The following is a 25,404-nucleotide window of genomic DNA, read 5'->3' as shown; positions in this document are numbered from 1 at the left end:
TCAGAACCATAAATTGATAACCTTAGGTCACATCTTAAGTAAAAATCACTTGTATTGTACAGTGGAAATTACACAACGAATCAAGTAAATTTAACAGGGTAATTCAACATTGTTGTCAAGATTTTGTTATACTACCACCAGGAAGAATACCAGTCAATGTATTCGTTCAATGGGCTAGAAAGTGACTACAGCTTACAATTCAAAGGTGAGACTGCCAAGGGCCAGAATATCCAAAGTATGTCAGTGAATCTTATTCACATTTCTGTGACTAGTTTTAGGGATTAGAGCATTGTTACTAGTAATAATCTTATGCATCAACTGCAAACCAAACATCATAAATCAGTAAGTCACAATAATCAGTGTTTTTTTTTCTGTCTTAAGTATACTGAAAACTAAAAAGCTGAGGCAGTTTACATTTTTGGAGCTTTTCCGGTAGTTGTACTGTGAATGTTAGAAGTAGGCAATGCATCTTTCTTTATAGTTATAGGTGTAGAAAATATTTTTCTTCACTGCCATTGGCATTATCTGCAAAAGAGATGCACACAGATGAACAGAGAACAACACAGTATTGATTGTAAAAGTGAGTATCCACAAGCAGGCTTCATAAGATACGAATAACATTAAGTTCCAAATCAAGAAAGGCTGCTGTGCGGAGATCGTAAACAATTACTGAAAAAATTCAGTTCCAGCTTCCGTTAACACAAAAGGAGTAGCAGTTGTTATCAGAACTTCAAACAAGGAACACAAAACAATGACAATAATGTGCAGAATAAGTCATGCTTAAGCAAAACTGTCATCCAGTCTATTAATACTGAAAGAATGTCAAGTATACTGTACTCGATATGGTTGCAAGACACCCACTGTTGATGCATTGTCAGTGAAAGCAAAAAGGGCATACATTGAAAATGTTTTCAATGTGTTATACACTTAAAACAGCGAGAACCCAAAATAACAGGTTCCCCAAGCTGAGTGTTGTGCTGAGATTCTATGCAGCACCTGTGCAGTGTGTTGTTAATTTATGTCCTGAAATTTTCATATGAACAATGCGTCTAGGCTACCACAATGTTCATATGAAGATTATTGGATTATAATGCCATAACAGATATGGGCAGACGGCTATAGAATAACAAATTTGGTACACTTACTGCTTGCTACATGAGAATCATCCCTGTGCAGTTAGAGCCTCCTAGCTCCCATAGGAGCAGAGATATGGGTGATAAAGCAGTTTTCAACCCTTGGCATGTAGGCTGCCCTGTGTGTTGTGATCGTAGTATAAGCATGTCTTGCAGGGGTATACGTGCAGATGGGCAAAGGGTGGAGGGAGGAGGTGGATAGTGAGAGAGATGGGAGGAAGAGGTGGACAGAAAAAGGGGGAGGAGGTGCTGGACAGAGAGGGAGGGAGGAGGACAGTATGGACAGCTAGAGAGCAGGGAGGATGAGAAGGACAGAGAGAGTGAGGAGAAGGAGATGAACATAGAAAGAGTGGGAGGAGGAAATGCACAGAGATAGATGGGAGAGGGAGAGTGAGAGTGGGCCTGCGAGACTAATGTGGTGGAGATGTGAAGGGGTTAGATCTTGTAGCTCCTGTAGGAATGAAGATACCAGTAAAAAGGTCACTGACATTTAGGCCACCATGCCCCACAGACATGATGTGCAGGTAGTATCAGCATGTATGGCAGGGCCTATGCAAGCGACTCGGCATGGCTGACAGAAGGGGGAGGAGAGGAAGGACAGAAAGAAAGGAAGGATGAGTTTGAAAGGACAGGGTGGTGGTGGTGGTGGTGGTAGTCTGAAATGGGTGGAGGAGGAGGTGGATATAGAGAGTGGGTTGGAGGACATGAAAACATACATGGGGGAGCATGCAGACAGAGACAGGATGGATGGGGAAATGGGTAGAAAGATAGGGGTGGAGGAGATGGACAGACACATGCTACAAATATTAAATGTACCATGGATACATATACTGTGGCAAAAATGCACCCCAATAGTTGATACAGTGTAAGGAGATCTACTCATAATTGGTAATGCTTCATACAGCTTTCAACTGGGAAATGCTGTTGACTGCAAAATCAAAATAATATCTGTGTCATAGCACCACCAACACAAAGACATTTCCATAGAGATGTTCACAAATTCGTCTCACCTGATGTTGTGATGTGACAACAACTGGATAATGTCCAAGGTAATAACAAATAGATAATTGTCGCTTATTTCTTCCAACATAGCATTCCAATCCAAATGTCTTTCATTCCTCACAGCTGTGTGTATTGTACACAATACTGTATGCCCAGGTATAATCGTCGTCATACACAAATCATTAACAATTACAGTTTGGAATAAATGTACATACCACATCTCCTAAACAAAGAGCAGGGGAGAGGAAGAGGTGGACATAAAGGAGGGCAAAGGAGGAGATGGTGCAGTATATTTGTTGAACATTTCTGTGTGTGCATGTGTGTCCAGCATCTCCTCCAGAACCACTGGATTGATTTTAGCCACATTTGGTACACATACTACTTGCTATCTGGAATCAGCACTGTGATGGGTTAGAAACTTCTAGCTGCCATAGAAGCAGTGACACAGGCGAAAAGAATTATTAATTGGGGGAGGAGGTGGTCTGAGATACTGAGGAGGAGGAGGAGGAGGAGGAGGTGGTCTGAGAGATTGAGAAGGAGGAGGTGATCAGAGTCGGGGTGGGAGGAGGGGGAGGAGGAGGAGGAGACCAGAGAGGAGAAGGACAGAGAGAGGAGACAGGAGGAGGAAGTGGACAGATACAAGATAAGGAGGGGGAAGTGGTCAGTGAAAGGGAGGAAGTGATGGTCAGAGAAAGTGGGAAGGAGTAGGTGGACAGAGACAGGGAGATGGACAGAGAGAGGTGAAAGCGGGAAATGTTTTCAGTATGTGTGTAATGAGTATGTAGGCAAAGTCACTGCCAAGACGCTAGTGTAGACGTAAATCTGTGTTCAGTGTCGTAGCTTTGGGGATGGGGTGAGGGAGTGGGTTGAATGATGGCATGCTAGACTGCAACACTTTGTTTATTGCCACCGCAATGGAATGAAAGTCTGCTGTGAAAGAAATTAAGTCATTGGCAGAAAGATGGAAGCAAAGGGCATTTTTTGCTGTGATTACTTGGAGTATAATAGGTCTGTGTTGTGTGGGGTGCAGGGGTGTTGATGTCATTCAACCATTGTTGAGGAATTGTTTCACAGGCAGAAATTAAGTCTGGGTTATGATCTAATGTAGTGGCAGTCTGACATTATGAATCAGCAGGGTATGAATAGTCTCTGCAAATTCTAGAACTGTCTGCCCATCCTTGCCATTGCATTACAACTCGAGACTTTTCATATGAATATTATGGTAGCATAAAGGCATTGTCCATATTAAAATGTCAGGGGTTAAATTAACAACACTCTGTGCAAATGCTGCATAGAATCTCAGCACGACACTCAGTTTGGTGAACCTGTTTTCATTTTTGGTTCTCCGTGTCTTAAGCATACTGCACGTTAAAAACGTCTTCAAGATAGATTACATTAGATTAGATTCATTTTTTGTTCCATAGACCCAAAAAATGAGATGATTCTCGTGGGTGTGGAAAATGTCAGAAAAATATAACATAAGAACATAAATCATTTGAATATAATACTTACTACCATGATCATTTATCAGGAGATTGTCGAAATACGTGAATACAATGCGGTAAACTGGAACGGCTAGTACTTACAGAATTAACACACGGTCAGAATGAAACATTGTTATGCACTATTAATAACTTTATCATACACAAAATACCTAATCTTGACTGTTGTGACCAAGTGCTGTCAAATCTGAAATATAATAGACATTTTTACTTAAGCTAGCTTATCAGTCTCTGTTAAGTATTCATCTATAGAGTAGAAGAAGTTGCCTATCAAAAAGTCTTTCAAACTCTTTAAACCATGCTTTAGCTGAAAACAAGTTTTTAATTGTTGCTGGCAATTTATTGAAAATGCCTGTTCCTCAATATTGGACCCCTTTTTGGCAAATGTAAGTGACTTTAGGTCTTTATGTAGATTGTTCTTATTGCTAGTATTAATACTATATATCAAGCTATTGGTTGTAAAAAGAGGTATCTTATTTGCAATAAATTTCATTCAGAAATAAATATACTGAGAAGCTGTGGTTAGAATACTAAGTTACTTCAACAGGTTCCTACATGATGTTCTTGAATTTGCGTGCTAAATACTTTTGCTTGGTTTGATGAGTTACCCCAGAATATGATCCCGTATGACATAATAGAATGAAAGTAAGCAAAGTATCCAAGTTTTTTTTATTATATTTATATCTCCTATATCTGACATTACTCTCACTGCAAATACAGACTTGTTTATGCAATTAAGCAATTCTGTGGTATACCCTTCCCAACTGAATTTAATATTGAGTTGTAATCCCAGAAACTTAACACCGTCAACCTCTTCGATCTGTGTGTCTTCATATGTTATACGATGCTGGAAGGAAATCCCTTACAGGTTCTGAACTGCATATAGTGGGTCCTCTCAAAGTTTAATGACAGTGAATTAGCTTTAAACCATTTATTAATATCGGTGAAAATTTGATTAGGAGCTATTTCTAAATCCATACTTGACTTGCTACTTATTGCAATGTTTGTATCATCTGCAAACAAAAACAAACTTAGCATCTGGCAATGTAACAGACGAGAGGTAATTAATGTACACAAGAAGGAGCAATGGACTCAAGATGGAACCTTAAGGAACACAACATTTAATTAATTCCCAATCAGATGAAACTGACTGCTTACTGCACAGGTATTTCGCAATGACACCCTTTGTTTCCTGTTACATAGATAAGACTCGCACCATTTCACAACATTGCCGGAGACACCATAATATTCTAATTTACTTAAGAGACTGCTGTGGTTCACACAGTCAAATGCTTTTGGCAGGTCACAGAAGATGCGAATAGCCTCTAATTTATTAGCTAATGAATTAAGTACATTCTCACTGTAAGTGTAAATAGCTTTCTCTACATCAGAACCCTTAAGAAATCCAAACTGTGACTTGGACAATATGTTATTTGCAGTTAGATGCTTTTCACTTCTCATTCTTTCAGTATTTATAGACTGGATAACAATTTTGCTTAAGGATAGCTTATTCTACACATTACTGCCATAGTTGTGAGTTCCTTTGTTCAATACGCTAAAACATCTGCTTCTCCTTTTGTGTTGTAAGAAGCTGTAATCAAACTAGAACTACACACATTTACTGGTTTCATTTTCTGTCATTGTGTAGGTTTTCTGCACAGTAGCCTTTCTTGATTTGAAACTTAATGTTTTTTGTAGCTTATGAAGTCTGCCTGTGGATATTATCATTCTGCAATTAATGCTGTACTGTGTGTTATTTTGTGTGCATCTCTTTTGGCACTAATACCAATTACAGTGAAGAAAAAGTTTTCTAAATTTATAACTATACAAAAGAAATGTTGCCTACTTATAATGTTTACAGCATAGTCACTGGAGATGCTCCAAGATTGTAAATCGTGTATGGTGAATGAGCTTTTTAGCTTTCACTATGCTTAAGACAGAAAAACTCAAATAATAATGACAATTATTGATTTATGATGTTTCATTTGCGGTTAGTGAATGTAAACATTATTAGTAATTATGCAATAGGCTCTAGAGCTAGTTATCTAAATGCAGATAAGACTCATTGACATATATTTTGGACATTCCAGCCCTTGGCATTCTCATCTTAGAGAATCAAGCTGTAGTCATTTCACAGCTTAATCAAGGAACACATTGAGTGGTAGTCTTCCTGTTGGTAGTATAAGTGAATGTTAGCAACAATATAGAATTATCCTGTTAAATTCCCTTGATTTTTTTGTGTCATTTCCATTGAATAATCTGAGTGATTTTCACTTACGGTGTGATATAACATTATCAATTTATGGTCCAAGAAAGTTGTTCCGCCTGGAAACTGCAACTAATCTCATCTTTTACGTTACGAATTACCTGTCCTAGCCACCACTGGGGCAATAAGGGAGATAAGACTGGCACGGCGTATTGCTGTCTGTGAGGCAGAGTGGTCACCTGTAAAGTGAAGGCTACTTTGGCTCACGGTTCTGGTCTTTCTGAAGACCAGATTTTCAGCCACTCTGTGACAGAGCTACAGGCAACCAGATCAAAAATCAGTAAGGAAATCTTAAGAATATTTCATCAAAAGTCGTCTTGCTACTTCTAGTAGCTCATAGCATAATGGTACAAAATTACGATGGTCCACAAGTGATAATACCTCTTTCCACTTCTGCTGCCTTATTTTGTTTATGAAATGCTGTGATGCTATACTTCTGGAGTGTGCCACAGGACAGTAAGTAAACACAGACTGTTCCAGAGACCAAAGTGAATAATACCTTACTAATTCACGCTGATATAGGCACACTCTTGTTATGTTTAATTAGAATAGACTTTCTTTGTAAGCTTGTTGTGGTAAGTTGTATTTAATTTGTACTAGTACGTTACACCTTTTAATAGTGTCTTCGATTAGTTTATTGAACACAACAGTGAGTATCAGAGTGAAATTAATCATCAACAGTATATTGTCTCACATTTTCTAAAGCAGTCTGACAATGTGGAGACAATATGCCAATTCCACACCTGTAGAAACCTGCTAGTTTTGAGTTAAAAGATGTCATCAACACAAGCATGAAATACAATTTTGTCCTGAAAGGAATTTTCTTGATGGTTGTTTGAACAAAGTAAATATTTGAGGGTATAACATAAGAGGAATAAGTGCATGAGGGGTGAGACTTCCCAAACTAAGTCCTGGATAGTTTTATTTTTGAATTCAGCAGAGTGCACTTTCATGTAGTAGCAACCTGTGATGCAGTTTCATTGATCATTTTTATTTCACTACGACCGAAGTGTGTCACAGTTGTCGGCAACAAATACCAGCTGTGATGGAACACAATGATAGGGAGATGTTCGTAGTGCACAGCACCTTTTTTGAGGCACCAGATAGAAAATATATGTTTACACTGCACTCTGATTCATTCTCTCTCTCTCTCTCTCTCTCTCTCTCTCTCTCTCTCTCTCTCTCTCTCTCTCTCTCTCTCTCTTTTGTCAGGCATTAAGTTCTTCTTTAGAAGTTATCATAAAGGCATCACAGCTCATCACCAGTAACAAAATTGCATAGGAATGCTCAGTGACCTAACTGATGATGATCAGGCAAAAATACAGTAATACTCATTCCTTCATTCCCCGCCCCCTTTTACTTTGAATTAGAGCATGTGATACTCCTACACCTAACTTCTGAACCTTGCCTATTGAATGTAAATGTCACATCATGGTTCAATGAACACAGTTTATCACGTGTATGTCAGTTACTGAGACTTCCTGAATGTGGGAAATCATTCATGCTGGAAATATATTTCTGGAAACAAGAAAAATCCTTTTTCAATGTGTTTTCCCAAATCTCTCACCCCACCCGCAATACTGCGGTTTCAAGCTGCCTTCACTGCTTTCACCCATCTGTTAAACCCGAACCTTACAATATGACACACATGTTATACCTATTTCCACTTGTGTCTCTATTTTACAACACTTAAACAATGTTTAAAAGTTTGAAGTATGCAAAATCCAATATAAAACTGTAAGATAAATACCAGAACTTCAAACAAGGAAGTGACAGTTGATAAATGCGCCACATTTGCTTAATCAGACAGCATGTGATGTGTGGCATCGTCTGGCCTGTTGTCTATATCTGGTAACCAGTGGCCACAGTAGGACGAGGAAACTCTCAAACGTAAACCGTTCCAATCTCAACACAGCCCCAAGCTCTTTCGTGGACTCATTTCTGGAAGTTTTTACTATTATTAGTGGGTTACAAAGTGAAGTGAATTATCTTTGAAGTTCCATCAGACAAATTACTTGAGCACACAACCAAAATGTGGTTTAAAAAATATGGTAATTGAGGACTTGAACTCGCAACATTGTGTGACATTTACCACTAGACAATGGCCTGATACAGCACTGTAGCAGCTTGAGAAGAAGGAAATATTTTGTCCAAACACTTCCTCACCTTACGATATTTCCAGATAGTTCATATGGCTGAACTTCAAATTCTGAGGGGAGGCAAGTTTTATTGGCCACCTTAAGTGAATGAATCAGACTCTGCAGCAGCAAACCAGAAACCAGGTTTTATGTCTGAGGTGGTACATACGTGGTTCTCCAACAAAGTAAGACTTGGTCATATCATTTAGAAAATGCTAGTTTCATTTGTAACACAGCAAATTTCAATGTCCTTGTGGACCATGTTGCTGACTGACTGTGTGTGTGTGTGTGTGTGTGTGTGTGTGTGTGTGTGTGTGTGTGTGTGTGTTTTACATACTTACGTAGCACAACATAGTCCTACAGCAATCAGTAGTAGAGAAGTATCAGTCAATGGTGTGATTACCTGTGTCTGTACTAGAATATTTTGAGATGAATGTACCTGAAATGGTTTAAGGTTTTTCTGTGTTATGCTAAAATCTGTACTGAACATTTCAGTTGTTTGACCAATTCTCACTCATTTTCTCTCACATTCTTATACACATATATAGTTAATCTACAATTTTCAGCTGAATCGTTGTACAAGCTATCCCATTTAAATAAATACATATTTTTAAAAAGGTTGCCAAAATACAAAAAAAAAAAATTAGAAAAGAGAACCATATATTGTGCCATAGTTGTGGTGCATTATTTACATAGAAGCAGTGAATATACACTACTGGCCATTAAAATTGCTACACCATGAAGATGACATGCTACAGACGCGAAATTTAACCGACAGGAAGAAGATGCTGTGATATGCAAATGATTTAGCTTTTCAGAGCATTCACACAAGGTTGGCGCCCTTGGCAACACCTACAATGTGCTGACATGAGGAAAGTTTCCAACCGATTTCTCATACACATACAGCAGTTGACCGGCGTTGCCTGGTGAAACGTTGTTGTGATGCCTCGTGTAAGGAGGAGAAATGCGTACCATCACATTTCTGACTTTGATAAAGGTCGGATTGTAGCCTATCACGATTGTGGTATACTATATCACGACATTGCTGTTCACGTTGGTCGAGATCCAATGACTCGTTAGCAGAGTATGGAATCGGTGGGTTCAGGAGGGTAATACGGAACGCCATGTGGGATCCCAACGGCCTCGTATCACTAGCAGTCAAGATGACAGGCACTTTATCTGCATGGCTGTAACGGATCGTGCAGCCACGTCTCGATCCCTGAGTCAACAGATGGGGACGTTTGCAAGACAACAACCATCTGTACGAACAGTTTGACGACGTTTTCAGCAGCATGGACTATCAGCTCGGAGACCATGGCTGCGGTTACCCTTGACACTGCATCACAGACAGGAGCACCTGCGATGGTCTACTGAATGATGAACGTGGGTGCACGAATGGCAAAGCGTCATTTTTTCAAATGAATCCAGGTTCTGTTTACAGCATCATGATGGTCACATCCGTGTTTGGCGACATCGCGGTGAACGCACATTGGAAGCGTGTATTCGTCATCACCATACTGGCGTATCACCTGGCATGATGCTATGGGGTGCCATTGGTTACACGTATCGGTCACCTCTTGTTCGCATTGTCGGCACTTTGAACAGTGGACGTTACATTTCAAATGTGTTACAACCCGTGGCTCTAACCTTCATTTGATTCCTGCGAAACCCTACATTTCAGCAGGATAATGCACGACCACATGTTGCAGGTCCTGTACGGGCCTTTCTGGATACAGAAAATGTTCGACTGCTGCCCTGGCCAACACATTCTCCAGATCTCTCACCAATTGAAAACGTTTGGTCAATGGTGGGCGAGCAACTGGATCGTCACTATACGCCAGTCACTACTCTTGATTAACTGTGGTATCATGTTGAAGCTGCATGGGCAGCTGTACCTGTACACGCCATCCAAGCTCTGTTTGACTCAATGCCCTGGTGTATCAAGGCCGTTATAACGGCCAGAGGTGGTTGTTCTGGGTACTGATTTCTCAGGATATATGCACCCAAATTGTGTGAAAATGTAATCACATGTCAGTTCTAGTATAATATATTTGTCCAATGAATACCTGTTTATCATCTGCATTTCTTCTTGGTGTAGCAATTTTAATGGCCAGTAGTGTATATAAATTGTTGACGACATTAAATGTGTCGTTCAAAGAAAAATAAAAAGTTTAAAATGTAAAATATAACCAGGGCTATCTTCATTTTTTATCATTATTCAAACACCTTTGTGGCAGGTGATGATGTGATAACAACAAATGTTAAATTCACTATAAATCGAACTCCTCACAGTTATGCACAAAACTGTGTGTGTAGATTGGGTTTCAGTACTAATTTAAAGAACTGTATTTTATGTTCCCATTTACTGCCAGACAAGAGGGAGTAGCAAGATGAAGCAACTGACCACTGTAATGTGCAGTGAAGATATTTTGTGATTCAATACCATATCATACCAAGTAAGTAGCAGGAAGGTTAGTCTTCTGTTTAACCCAGCTTTTTGGTTGATAAATTTTGTGACTGTACTTGGGTCATCTGTCTGCAAATGTTACAAGCTGCAGACTAGACAGACATTTATTTGGAGTGAGCATTTTGCTATTTTGTAAACTGGTTGGTTTTATATTATACTTTGGTTTATGTTCAAGCTGTTTGTCCTCAGTAACTATTTTTCAATTATGTACTCGTTTTCTAGCGTGTACCAAAAGCACCACGTAGTTCAGGTGCTTGACTTCTGCCTCCATACACAATACTTGGTTTAACTGTAGGGAACTTGCGTTGTACTAACTGCATCCCAGACAACACCCAATTGATGAGGTGTTAGTTGTTTCAAAGTTATGGGAGATTAAAGGTCTGTCAGTGCATGGATGTGTTTTGTCCTGGTTTTTCTGAAGACGGAACTATTTTTCTCCTTTAAATTCCTTTTACAAGACTTTAATGCTGTTGAAAATGAGTGTGTCTTCATTTTGTGAATATTCTTTCCTCTCTCTGAAAAAAAAAAATTACTTTATTTTCTCTCTAATATTTCCATCAGCTGCACTATGAACGTGTTAAAACACCAAAATAGCATGCTTAATATGCCACTGGGACAGCTTCAGAGTACTGGACAGCAGTGATTTGTTACATACTGATGTGTACATTTTGTTGAGTGTTTCTGGAAGAATTTTTTATAATTTCTTGTATCATAAAAGAGACAGATTACAGGAACTTTTCAAAGGAAGAACAGTAAAAAATGAAGTGATACGTAAAAAGACAACATTGTCTTATTTGTATTTATTAGGGTAATTCAGTAATTAAAGAGAAAAATTTATGTAGAAATGAAACAATTTATAGAAAGAGTTTCTACTTTCATGACTTTAGGCAGGCATCACTGGTATGAGCAGAGAACAGTAGATGCATAAAAATTGTTTTTTTTTTATAACCTCAATATTGCATTTAATGATGGCATGTCTGTTTGAAGTTTTCACATTAGTTGAACAACATTCAGTGATTCATTTTCTGCTTTCTAAAGGTGAAAAACTAGCTAAAATCTTTTCTCGAATGAATTTACAGTATGGGGAAAGTTATATGAACAATATAAATTTTTGTAAGTGGGTAGAACAATCAAAATGGTTGAACCTCAGTGACTAGTGAGCAATGTCCTGGCCAGCCAGCTGAAGTGTCAACTCTTTCACATAAAACTTAAATTAAGAAGAAGACTGACGTATTACAGCTGGACATATAGCAAAAAAGATTGCAGTAAGTGTTGGCACAGTTCGTAACACAATCAGAGGCAAGGTCAAGTACACCAATCATTCAGAACATTATGACCGTTGATTTTCTATCGATGTAAACCCATCCAGGTGAAAGCAGCATCACCTGGCAAGGAATGACTACTAGTCAGACATACGCACAGCGCACGTAGTTTCAGTGAGCATGCTGACGCACAGCGCACGTAGTTTCAGTGAGCATGCTGTCCATGTGTAGAAGGCGTGCAATCTATCTGAGTTCAACAGAGTGCCGATTGTGATGGCACAGAGGCTCAGCATTAGCACTTGTCAGATGTTTGAGGAGTGCTGTGGTGAGTGTCTTCAACACATGGCGAAACCAAGATGAAACCACATCCAGATGTTGTGTGGTTGGGGAGCCACTCCTCATTACAGATGTCGGATGTCATAGGCTGTGAAGACTGATAAAAGAGGACAGGTGGTGAACTGTTGTGTAACCAACATCAGACCTTAATGCTGGGAAGCCGACAACCCATTCATGTCCCAATGGTAACACCATTACATCTGCTACTACGGCTGAAATGGGCACATGGCCATTGCATGGTCTGATGAATCCTGATACCTTCTTCATCATGCTAATGGGAAGGCGCAAATCTGTCATCTTCCAGGGGAATAGCACCATGACATCTGTACTGTGGGGTGGAGACAAGATGGTGGTGGTTCCTTTATGCTCTGGGGAACATTCACATGAACAACCATGGGTCCAGTGGAGCTTGCATAAGGCACCATGAAGGCCCAGGTGTATCGTACACTGATTGCAGACCATGTACACCCCTCTGTGACGATCATGTTTCCCAACAGCAGTGGCATTTTTCAGCAAGATAATGTGCCATGTCACAAGGCCAGGAGTGTGAGGGAGTGGTTTGAGGAACACAGTGGTGAGTTCCAGTTGACGTGCTCTCCCTCCAACTCACCATATCTGAACCCAATCGAACACACCCGAGATGGGATTGAATGTGGCATCAGAGCTCTTCACTGCCCTCCCCAGAATTTTCATGGATCAGGTGACGTGTGTGTGTGTGTGGGGGGGGGGGGGGGGGGGGCACGTGCGCGGAGATGTGGTGCCAACTCCCTCCAGCGACTTACCAATGCCTAATTGCTTCCATGCTATGATGCGTCACCACTGTTATCCATGCCAGAGCTGGACAAACTGGGTACTAGGTAGGTGATCATAATGTTCTGGCTAATTAGTGTACAGAAAAAGGATTGCAAGGTGGATCGTGAAAGAGTTAATGCAACGACACAAGAAAAAAGACTCGTAGTATGTGCTAATTTGAAAGAAAGCTATGAAAGGGAAGATGACCCCTTTTCTAAACAAATTTTAACCTGTGATGAAACTTTGGGTTCACCATTTTGAACCAGAGTCCAAAAGAGCAAGCATGAAATAGAAGCACACCAGCTCACCTATCTGAATGAAATTCAGAAGGGAAGCATCAACAGGAAAAATCATGTTGACCATCTTTTGGGAAGCCCAAAGTGTCATCTTTTGTGATTATTTGGAAGATTAGTGTACAATAAATAGTGTGAACTAATCAGACATGGTGATCAACGAATTAAAGCCAGCAATAAGAGAAAAATGTCACGGATATCAAAGAAATAGCATGATACAGTTATGTGACAATGCTCTCCCTCACACCACCCAGCTGACCCAGGAAACCATTCAAAAAGTAGGCTGGGAGATATCTTGTCCTCCATACAGTTCAAATTCGTCTCCCTCAGATTTTTTTTTTGTGCACTCAAGGAGACATTATGTAGAAAAATGTTCTGCAACAAGGTGGTCAAAGAATTTGTGAGGAAGTGGCTCAAACAACAAAGCAAAGACTTCCTTGCATTGTGGTTAAAAAAAACTAGTTCATTGTTGGGAAAAGTATATTAATATTGATGGGGATTATGTTTGAAGTGTAAGTGACTCATTTTGTAAAAAATACACAGGTTTTTCCTAAATAAATTTGTCTCTTTAAGCCTTTAACTTCTCTGGATGTGTTAACACGCGCACCTTTGTACCTGTCCCTGTGTGCTCTGAACATGTTTACACACTCCACCAGTCCTTCTACCTGGTACTCTGAACATGTCTACGCATGGACATGTTCAGAGTACCAGGCAGAAGAACTGGTGGCGCGCGTAAACACATTCAGAGCACACAGGGACAGGTACAAAGATGCGCGTGTTAACACGTCCAGAGCAGTTAAAGGGTTAATTACTTAATGTCCCTCATACTTACTCATTTACTTGTTGCAGGAGAACAACCTGCTTCAGGGCTTCTCCAACTGCACTTTCAGGTGCATGGTTAAGCTGTTTGCAACTATATTTTTTCTCTTCGACTGTGACACAGAATGAGGATGGCAGAAAGGAGGGGGCTGTATGTCTAAGTTTAGGAGAATTTGGGGGACTGCTCAGACATCCACCATACATCTGAGGAAAACCTTGGTAGAGCTGCTGGTGTTGACATCATATTTTGATGGAAAAGTAAGGTCTACCTTCAGCAGCTCATTTAATAACTCTTGTATTAACCTCAGCACCATCACAACAGCAAGCTCTGCAGCTCCACCTTGCGTATTTATCACACCAGCAACATTTTCTTGTCAGTGTACTAGTGCTGACTGTTGTGGCTCCAATTTCAGATGCTTCCCACTACTGTCAGTAGCAGGATTTTTCGAGCTCTTATATGGAGAGGAGCTGTTGCCAACTCACCTCTGCCTTGTGCATGGATTATCAGTGTTTACACTGTACTGACACATTTTTGGTAGTGATTAGACATTTGGAATTGTACACTCCAACTTAGATTTTAAATCTTTGCAGATCACATCACATGGTATATAGCAACATGTTATCTGAGAGGCTGACAGAAGTGTGACGTCATTTAAATCAATTTAGCTCCACAGTTTCTCTGTCTCTCTCTCTCTCTCTCTCTCTCTCTCTTTCTCGGTTACAGTCACAGTGGCTCTCACATCAGTGGATTCTGCCGATGACTGACATCGGCCGAAGACAGCTGATGTTTTCAAATAAGTATGCCAGTAGGTGTATCATGACAATATAGCTGATCTTGTCACCCAGACATACAGATGTCGGAGAACAATCGATGAAATTCAGATCAGTTTGTTTTGTTTAGTGGAATCGGCTAACATTCTTGTGCATGAAACATGAACCCTGAGAAACTGATAAGTTTAGTCAAAGAAAGAAAGAGTATGTGGCATGCCGAGGATGAAAAATATCATCATCGGGTTATAGGTCGGAATCTAGAGACTGAAATCACAGCTTTATTGGAAACCACAAGTAGAAAAATCTTTATCGGACATTTTGGGCACAAATTACAACCTCAAAAAATAATTCGTTCAAGTGAGAAAGGTGGCATCCCTGGGTTCTGAAACCTTTTTCAGTTCATGACAGAATATTTTCAGATTGTGAAATTCAGGCCAAAGTATCATTTTTTGGACTCTGCAAAGACAAAACATTAATTATATACTGTAATAAAACAAAATTGGCAACATTTTACATTTTATTCAGTGAGCAGTCTCAGGTAGCACATGATGAGGGTAATGAGGCATATTGTCAAAATATCATGCAAGAATGGTGGTGATATATCCGGCACATTACCTGACACCACCTCAAGATCTCGGCAGATCGATGAAAAAGTCTGCTGAATGCTGTGATTAATTCTTTGATCTTCATGTTTTCTTTAAAGCCAGTGAGCACGGGGATTTGGATGATTTTTTTGGTTAGAATTTGCCCCTTTCATAATACAGTTTTCTTTTTAAATGCATCTCCACCAAATCAGAAATAAGTTGTTTCTCACTTTGTGATTTCTTACTGTGGGTAGACTGCAGTCAAATCTACTTACTGTGAGAGGTCTGCAATCCATTTTGGATGTTCCAAATTTTGTTCCTGGTTTCCTTTTGCCCTTCGGAAACACAACAATAGCAGGCCTCAAATCAGAAATGCATTCAAAGTATGTCCTCTGTCTTAACCAATATTCTTTGCAGCAGTGCATACTGTCTACATAGTCTTCGTCCAGTTCCATAAAAAACTGTTGCAACTGCCAATGTAATAATGTGTGTGACTTCAGAAAATTTACTAATCATACCAGCATTTTTGTTATATGGTCCATGGCTACTAATTTAGGACAAAGCGGTTTTTGATGTACAGAAAAATGAATCGTGTACGAATTGTCTGTCAATTGTTCTAATTTTTGCTGTTTTGTCATCAGCTAGATTCTTAAATTCTTTCTGCATGGTGTTGTAATGCCATTCCATAGCAGATTTGAGGTATCCTTTGATTATGTGACTGTGTAATTCTCATCCTTCTGGTCTGTGATTCCCACTCATTTTTTAAAAGTTGGGCAACAGATTACTAGATTGCCTCTTTTTTTGTGCAAACTACCACTGGAATTGTGGACTTCCCATATATCATCAATAAATAGTGAAGGATGTACAGTGTAGACACCATGAAAGTAAATGAAAGAAGTAACAATGTCGGGTCACACTGCTAAATGAAATTTTGCACTGCACCGAGTAGTTCTGAGAAGGACTGAGCAAAGCCAAGACGTGCCAAGATGGACGAGTCCTCGAGCCACACACGTTCAACACATGGTGCACATGTGAAATTTTGCACGCCATGACCAACCCTGATATAGAGTGTCAGTTTTTCCTCACTCCATTTGCAAGTGGTATGAGGGAGGGAATGACTAGCAGTGGTAGAAGGTACCAACTAGCATGCACTGTATGGTGGCTTGTGGAGTGTGAGTGTGTATATAGGTGTAGGTGTAGGTGTAGAGTAGAGTAGAGGGTGTTGAATGAGGTCTTGAGTCGTACACAGTTAGTGCACAAGGTGACCCTTCCCATCTCTTGCTACCACAACTACTTACAATTTACTGATGTCAATCGTGTTTTGTCTGCTTCCCATGACTGGACATGGTGACACCCTTTATACTAGTGTGCCCAATATGATCACTGTAGCTCCAGTTTATACCACTAAAACAGCATGTTTTGACGGTTTTCACTTTTGACGGAGTTAGTTACAGATCTTTATCAGTGGAAGGTGCCAACTGTACTTGCATCCACATAATGCACCATATTGAAATCCGACAAATCCCTCCATTTTCCTTTATAGCTAACTACTAGATAAATGTGTATTTAACTACTCTTTCCTCAGATTTGTTTGTATACATGCTTCACTTACAAAAGAGAGAGAGAGAGAGAGAGAGTGTGTGTGTGTGTGTGTGTGTGTGTGTGTGTGTGTGTGTGTGTGTGTGTGTGTGTGTGTGTGTGTGTTCTTATCATGGCACAGAAGGAGTATAGTGACATAGCAAGAGCACACTGTGGTTAAACTGCTGAACTTGCATTCAGCAGTCAGTCAGTCAGTCAGGCAGTAGTAGCCGACCGCAACAGACGCAGCAACAGATAAGTAAACCGCTTTTGTGACGTTTATGAGTTCCTAACCAGGAGCGAATTTTATTATATCATGTGTGTGCTTTAATAGTTTAGTTTCTTGAGTTTCTGCGTGTAAATTTAAAATCTAATAGCCACAATTCTCGTGTTTTCGTTTGAATCAGAAAGTAAATTGATTTTGTGATGTATTACAAGTTCCATATCAGGGGCAAATTATTTATTTTCACCTGAGTGCTTTGGTAGTTAGGTTTCTGAATATCTGCGTATTACTAGACACAGTTCGCGCGTTTTCGCCAGCTTCTACATTAGAGTTGCGCAGCACGTGCCGATAGTCCATTTATCTGCATAGTTTAGTTTTCCACAGTCTTTGGTGTGGACAGGGACTGCGATTGTTGTGTGCGGATGCGAGCTGAGTTGGTGACACTTCGCTCTCAGCTTCACACTGTGATGGCTGCAGTTACACAGCTTGAGGCTTCAGTGGATGGGCATCACTGTTGTGGGCCGGCCGTGGGGATCCAACGGATGTCCAGCATGTCAGAGTCCTCCGATCGGTCCTCGCACTGAGGCTGACCCCTCACCTGTGGTCTAGTGCAAGGTTGCCCCGGGGCGAAGCAGGCGGCGAAAAACTTCCCAGGCGGCTGCACGTAAGTCCTCCCTGGTTTGTCTGACAAACAGCTTCCAGGTGCTGTCTGTGGCTGACATGATCACTGAGCCGGGTGCTGTTGCCTGTCCTGTTTCAGAGGAAAACACTCAGCCTGCAAGATCCGGGCAATCGCAGAGTGTGGGACCATAGGTAGTTGGGAGCTCCAACGTTAGGCACGTTATGGGGCCCCTTAGGGACTTGGCTGACAAGTGGGGTAAGAAAACCAATGTGCACTCCGTGTGCATACTGGGTGGAGTCATTCCAGATGTGGAAAGGGTCCTCCCAGATACCATGAAGAGCACAGGGTGCAGCCAACTGCAGGTGGTTCCTCATGTCGGTACCAATGATGTGTGTCGCTTTGAATCAGAAGAGATTCTCTGTGGTTTTGAGCAGCCAACAGAAGTGGTAAAGGCTGCCAGTCTTGCTTGCAAGATGAAAGCAGAGCTGACCATTTGCAGCATAGTCGACAGGACTGATTGCGTGCCTCTGGTACAGAGCTGAGTGGAGAGTCTGAATCAGAGGCTCAGACGGTTCTGCGACCGTGTAGGCTGCAGATTTCTCGACTTGTGCCAAAGGGTAGTTGGGTTTTGGTTTCTGCTGAATAGGTCAGGTATCCACTATATGCAGGAGGCAGCTACACGGGTAGCAGGGGCTGTGTGGCGTGGACTGGGCAGTTTTTTTAGGTTAGAGGGTCTCGGGAAAACACAAGATGGGCTTCAGTCACAAAGGGTACAGGCTGAACACAGGAAGACCATAGATACAGGAACCACTGGTATGACAGTTGTAAGTTGTCGTAGCTGTGTTGGGAAATTACCAGAGCTCCATGCGCTAATAGAAAGCACTGATGCCCAAATCATTATAGGCACTGAAAGTAGGCTAAAGCTGGATATAAGCCCAGCCGAAATTTTTGCAGAGAACGTATCGGTGTTCCAGAAAGATAGGCTAAACACGATTGGCAGGGACGTGTTTGTTGCTGTTAGAAGTAGTTTAACTGGTCGCGAAATTGAAGTAGATACTTCCTGTGAGTTAGTATGGGCAGAAGTCATTGTTGGCAACCGGAGTAAAATAATAATAGGATCCTTTTACCGACCTTCCAGTTCAGATGATACAGTTGCTGAAAGGTTCAAAGAAAACTTGAGTTTCATTTCAAGCACATACCTGACTCATACGATAATAGTTGGTGGTGACTTTAATTTACCCCTGATATGTTGGCAAAAATACATGTTTAATTCTGGAGGTACGCATAAAATATCATCCAAAATTGTGCTAAATGCATTCTCTGAAAATTATCTCGAGCAGTTAGTTAATGAGCCCATGCGAATAGTAAACAATTGTGAAAACACACTTGACCTCTTAGCAACAAATAATCCTGAGTTAATAACCAGCATCAAAACCGATATAGGGATTAGTGAACACAGGGTTGTTGTAGCAAGATTGAGTATTGTAATCCCCAAATCCTCAAAAAATAAGCGAAAAATATACCTATTCAAAAAAGCAGATAAAAATTCACTTGACACCTTCCTGAGAGACAATCTCCACTCATTCCAAATTAATAATATAAGTGTAGACCAGATGTGGCTTAAATTCAAAGATATAGTATCAGCACCAATTGAGAGGTTTATACCAAATAAACTAACAAACAATGGAGCTGATCCTCTGTTGTACACAAAATGTGTTAGAACACTGTTGCAGAAACAACGAAACAAACATGCCAAATTTCAACAGATGCAAAATCCCCAAGATTGGCGATCCTTTACAGAAGCTCGAAACTTAGCACGGAGTTCAATTGCGAGATGCCTATAACAGTTTCCACAATGAAACTTTGTCTCGAAACCTGGCAGAATATCCAAAGAGATTTTGGTCGTATGTGAAGTATGTTAGTGGCAAGAAACAATCAATGCCTTCTCTGCGTGATAACAATGGAAATACCATTGAAGACAGTGCTGCCAAAGCAGATTTACTAAACACAGCCTTCCGAAATGCGTTCACAAAAGAAGACGAAGTAAATATTCCAGAATTCGAATCGAGAACAGCTGCGAACATGAGTAACGTAGAATTAAATATCCTCAGAGTAGTGAAGCAACTCAATTCACTTAATAAAAGCAAGTCTTATGGTCCAGACTGTGTACCAATTAGGTTCCTTTCGGAGTATGATGATGCATTAGCTCCATACTTAACAATCATATACAACTGTTCGCTCGACGAAAGATCCGTACCCAAAAACTGGAAAGTTGCACAGGTCACACCAATATTCAAGAAAGATAGTAGGAGTAATCCACTAAATTACAGGCCCATATCATTAACGTTGATATGCAGCAGGATTTTAGAACATATATTGTGTTCGAACATTATGAATTACCTCGAAGGAAACAGTCTATTGACACACAGTCAATATGGGTTTAGAAAACATTGCTCCTGTGAAACACAACTAGCTCTTTATTCACATGAAGTGCTGAGTGCTATTGAAAGGGATTTCAGATCAATTCTGTATTCCTGGATTTCCGGAAGGCTTTTGATACTGTACCACACAAGTAAAATTGCGTGCATATGGAATATTGTCTCAGTTATGTGACTGGATTTGCAATTTCCTGTCAGAGAGGTCACAGTTCATAGTAATTGACGGAAAGTCGTAGAGTAAAACAGAAGTGATTTCAGGCGTTCCCCAAGGTAGCATTATAGGCCCTTTGCCGTTCCTTATCTATATAAATGATTTGGGAGACAATCTGAGCAGCCGTCTTTGGTTGTTTGCAGATGACACTGTCATTTATCAACTAATAAAGTCATCAGAAGATCAAAACAAACTGCAAAATGATTTAGAAAAAATATCTGAATGGTGCGAAAAATGGCAGTTTGACCCTAAATAACGAAAAGTGTGAGGTCATCCACATGAGTACTAAAAGGAACTCGTTAAAATTTGGTTATACGATAAATCAGTCTAATCTAAAAGCTGTAAATTCAACTAAATACCTAGTTATTACAGTTACAAACAACTTCAATTGGAAAGAATACACAGAAAATGATGTGGGGAAGGCTAACCAAAGGCTGCGTTTTATTGTCAGGACACTAAGAAAATGTAACAGACCTATTAAAGAGACTGCCTACACTACGCTTGTCCGTCCTCTTTTAGAGTACTGCTGTGCGGTGTGAGATCCTTACTAGGTAGGACTGACGGAGTACATCAAAAAAGTTCAAAGAAGGGCAGCACATTTTGTATTATTGCGAAATATGGGAGAGAGTGTCACAGAAATGATACAGGACTTGGGCTGGAAATCATTAAAAGAAAGGCATTTTTCATTGCGACAGAATCTTCTCACGAAATTCCAATCACCAACTTTCTCCTCCGAATGAGAAAATATTTTGTTGACACCGACCTACATAGGGCAGAACGATCACCACGATAAAATAAGGGAAATGAGAGCTCGTACGGAAAGATATAGGTGTTCATTCTTTCCACGAGATATACGGGATTGGAATAATAGAGAATTGTGAAGGTGGTTCGATGAACCCTCTGCCAGGCACTTAAATGTGATTTGCAGAGTATCGATGTAGATGTATATGTAGAATCATTCAAAACTTCATGTGGCCATTGAGATATAATTACTGTGGCTTTTCTAAATAAATTAATCTGAATTCCCGGTTGGTTCCCCCTGTGAAAAAAAACACACACACACACACACACACACACACACACACACACACACACACACACACACACACACACACACAGAGCCAATTTATTTCCACATCTTTGTCCTGTTCATACCTGTGCTCCATCACTAGTGAGATTGTAGAATTCTCAAATGTCTGTATGGGTAATGTCATAAGTTCCCCATAATATTTCAGCAAACAGTATCTTGTCATCTGCAGGTGGTTCCTGATGACCGATTCTCAGCTCTTGTCAGTGTCCTATATATGTTGACTGTTACTCCTCCATCACTATGCTCCCATTGCAGTTCCTGCATCTGGTGTGATGGTGCTTGTGGCGCTGGTGGAAGTGGTGATGCCTGGCTGCAAAATATGGTCTCCAGTGTCTGCGCTATCATCATCTGACGCAAACGTCACTGTATGGGAACACTTTTGGTTTTCTCAGCTCAGTACAGGGTTCTGTGCCTGATTTCATTGTAGGCCACTGTCTCTGTTAATTAGACCACCTTGGACCCTAATTTTAGTGGCCTCTCTAATCATGCAATCCCAGAAAGAAGAGCATTGCCTAAATATCTTTGTTTTGTTGTGATCTATAGTATGGCCAGTTTTTATACGATGGTCATCCATGGATGATATGGTGGTCTGCTGTAATTCAGAATGGTGCCTATGTTCACAGCACCTCTCTTCTACTGTCTGCACGGTTTCCCCAATGTACACTTTGCCACATTAGTAGGGGTTTGATAGACCCTGGTTTGTGAGGGCCTAGATTATCCTTTACTGAACCTAGTAGTAGTGTTAAGGTGGTGTGGTTTGCCAAAATATTGTGGAGAACTGACATTGTGACCTGGGAAGACACCCAAGAATTCTACAAGTTAAAAATATACCAGGAAGACATCAGATTGTATATCTAGTGACATTGTCATCAGTGGAATAATAAACCTTAATCTTCCTTCCTCCTTTTGAAACTTACTGTTTTAATTTAAAGGGATTGGTCAGTGAGGGGTTTGGGGGGGGGGGGGGGGGGGGCGGGCAGGGGGGGGGGGGGCAGTTCATAGTAGAAATGTAGGTATTATGTAATATCTCAATATTTTGTATCTGTAATCGTAAGATTGTTAGTTATTGATTCTGTTTTCATTGTGTAAAGGTCCAGATGTGGTTGGTGCACCAAATGGTTATGCCGTGTGGGTGAAACTACATGAAATGCCATTTGGAAAGTACTGGTTCCAGATAAAGAATATCAAAATCTCCCAGAGTTGTGAAGTTGTTATTAGCTTGAAACGTGTCAGGTAAGATTGTTATTTGAACTTCTCTCATTAATTTAAGAAATACTGAAGTTTACATTTATATTTTTAATGTTAATATAATTTATCAGAGCTTAATATAAAGTATTTGACCACCACTTTCTGAATGACCCTGTAAGATAATGAAAAAAGTCGTGTTTTTAATCTTTAAGGTTCATGCGATGTCTAAAACTGTCAGCTTAACTTGTAACAACTAACTTAGTAACTGTGGCTGGGCATCTTTTGATTTCAACATCCAGATAGGTAGAGAAATTGTTCCTTTTATTTTATACCACTACCAATGCAGTAGAAAAATTAATGGCATTTTTTGGCAGGATTCTAATTTCATTTGCTTGTACCATAATGTGAAGAAACATTTTTCTTCTTTGGCTGTAAATCCTTTATTGGATGCTTTTGACTACAAAATTCATCTCATCTAACATATTTCTGTGTCAAGGTGTTTGGCAGTCACAGTCCTCATCATTGCTTTGTTATTATGAAAACATGGCTGCTTCTGATCTCTAATACTCTGACCTTCTATTTTTATTTCTATGATCAACTGCAGTAGCCATTACTTAGAAGTTCAAATGATGTGGCCCAAGTGAACAATATTTCTTCTTTATTATGAGTAAAAATGTATGTTTTTTTATTTATGTCATAATAGCTTCTCCACATGTTACTTGTTTTGTCTGTAGGGTACAAAAACATCAACAGTAGATCCACATTTTAAATACAAGCGGAAAGTTTCAATTCCTAGCCTTCTATAGCAAATAATAGTACCAACCAGATGCAGGATACATACCCACAATCCTACAACAGCTGATCCTCTCTCTTCCCAGATGGCATTTGAGAGACTACTTGGTGTATATTGACATATATATTGGGTATACCCTCCACTCTCCCTTCTAAGCAATTCTCTCATCAAGCAAACAACAGTTGGCTTGCTCAGCTGGGCTCTTGACACACTTCTGTGTACACACTCTTCACAGACCTATACCTTTCTGCAAAGGGGAGATACACCAATTTGTTGTTGTTGTTGTTTGTGGGGAGGGGGGAGGGACACATTAACTGAGTGTGTTTTATTCTTGAGCTCCTAGCTTGGCAGAGACATTTCCTCATTTTTAGCTTGAGGAAGTGCAGGAGGTAAGATACTGATGGTTTTTGTGTTTTCTGAACTACTCATTAAACAACAAAATGGAGATTTAGTAATTTTTCTACTGTAGCTGATGGTGTGCATTATTTTGAACTTGAATTTGTATTTTTCTCAGTTTTTTTTTCAGTATTGGTAACTATTATATCATCCATGTTGGACTATGGTTTGGGAACTGTGACTGTTTATGACATAAAAGATAAATTGAAACAGTTTCCTTTTATGTGGAATTGTACTCATTCAGTTAATTTGTGCAAAGGTGCTGATGAGCATGAAAACAAGCAGACTCTTTTCCAACTCCTCAACTTCCCCCTCCTCCCTCCTCCAATTCCTCTTCACCACTCCTCTTATTCATATTCTATCCTAATCAAAAAACAACAAAAAGCTTCAATTCCAGTAACCATTGTAGTCCATCCAGGGCTGATTGTATAGAGCAGTTGATCTTAGATTAACATAAAAAATGAACTTGAATCAAGCTGAACTCAGAAATCTGTATTTTTCAGACATTAATCTCAGGTTGTATCACTGTGAACTAGGATCACCTTTGACTTTAAAAATTTCCTGGATCACATCAGGTTCAAGTGCAATCATGTGGAATGAGAATTTCACTCTGCAGTGGAGTGTACACTGATATGAAACGTCCTGGCAGGTTAAAACTGTGTGCTGAACCGAGACTTGAACTCTGGACCTTTGCCTTTCGTGGGCAAGTGCTCTACCACCTGAGCTACCCAAGCACGACTCGCACCCCGTCCTCACAGCTTTACTTCCACCATACCTCGTCTCCTACCTTCCAAACTTCACAGAAGCTCTCCTGCGAACCTTGCAGAACTAGCACTCCTGGAAGAAAGGATAGTGCGGAGACGTGGTGTTCGAGTCTCGATCTGGCACGTAGGTTTAATCAACCAAGAAATTTCATATAAGTGCACACTCTGCTGTAGTGTGAAATTCTCATTCTGGATACATTCCCCAGGCTGTGGCTAAGCCATGTCTCTGATCGTTCGACATGAAAATTAGTTTCCTTTGCTTATTGTCATTCACTTATGCTGTACGGTATTATGTTTTGGAGTAACTCTTCCCATTTTAAAAGGATATTTTTGGCTCAGGTATGGGCTGCTGTTCGGGTAGTAAGTGGTGTAAGTTCGCGAACCTCTTGTTGACCCCTGTTCACTAGTCTGGGTATTCTCAACATTGCCCCCCCCTCTCTCTCTCTCTCTCTCTCTCTCTCTCTCTCTCTCTCTCTCTCTCTCTCTCTCTCTCTCTCTTCACCCCCCACCCCCCACCCACCCCCTCCCCCCCTGTCAGTCTTCTGACTGGTTTGATGTGGTCTGCCACGAATTCCTCTCCTGTGCTAACCTCTTCATCTCAGAGTAGCACTTGCAAACTACAACCTATGCCCTCAATTATTTGCTGGATATATTCCAATCTCTGTCTTCCTCTACAGTTTTTGCCCTCTACGGCTCCCTCTAGTACCATGGAAGTCATTCCCTCATGTCTTAACAG

General features: G+C 40.4%; 1 protein-coding gene across 1 annotated transcript in view; it reads left to right on the top strand.

Annotated features, from left to right (window-relative positions):
• LOC124723135 overlaps window positions 1-25,404 on the top strand; it is a 61,966-nt gene that overhangs the window by 17,475 nt on the left and 19,087 nt on the right. Inside the window, exon 3 of the mRNA XM_047248323.1 lies at window positions 22,619-22,760. Within this exon, the coding sequence (XP_047104279.1) occupies window positions 22,619-22,760 (142 nt within the window). The remainder of the gene's footprint in view (window positions 1-22,618; window positions 22,761-25,404) is intronic.

This window comes from Schistocerca piceifrons, chromosome X, assembly GCF_021461385.2.
Source record: "Schistocerca piceifrons isolate TAMUIC-IGC-003096 chromosome X, iqSchPice1.1, whole genome shotgun sequence".
Lineage (NCBI taxonomy): Eukaryota > Metazoa > Arthropoda > Insecta > Orthoptera > Acrididae > Schistocerca > Schistocerca piceifrons.
Note: the sequence above shows the minus strand (reverse complement) of the source record. Positions and strands in the feature narration are given on the sequence as shown.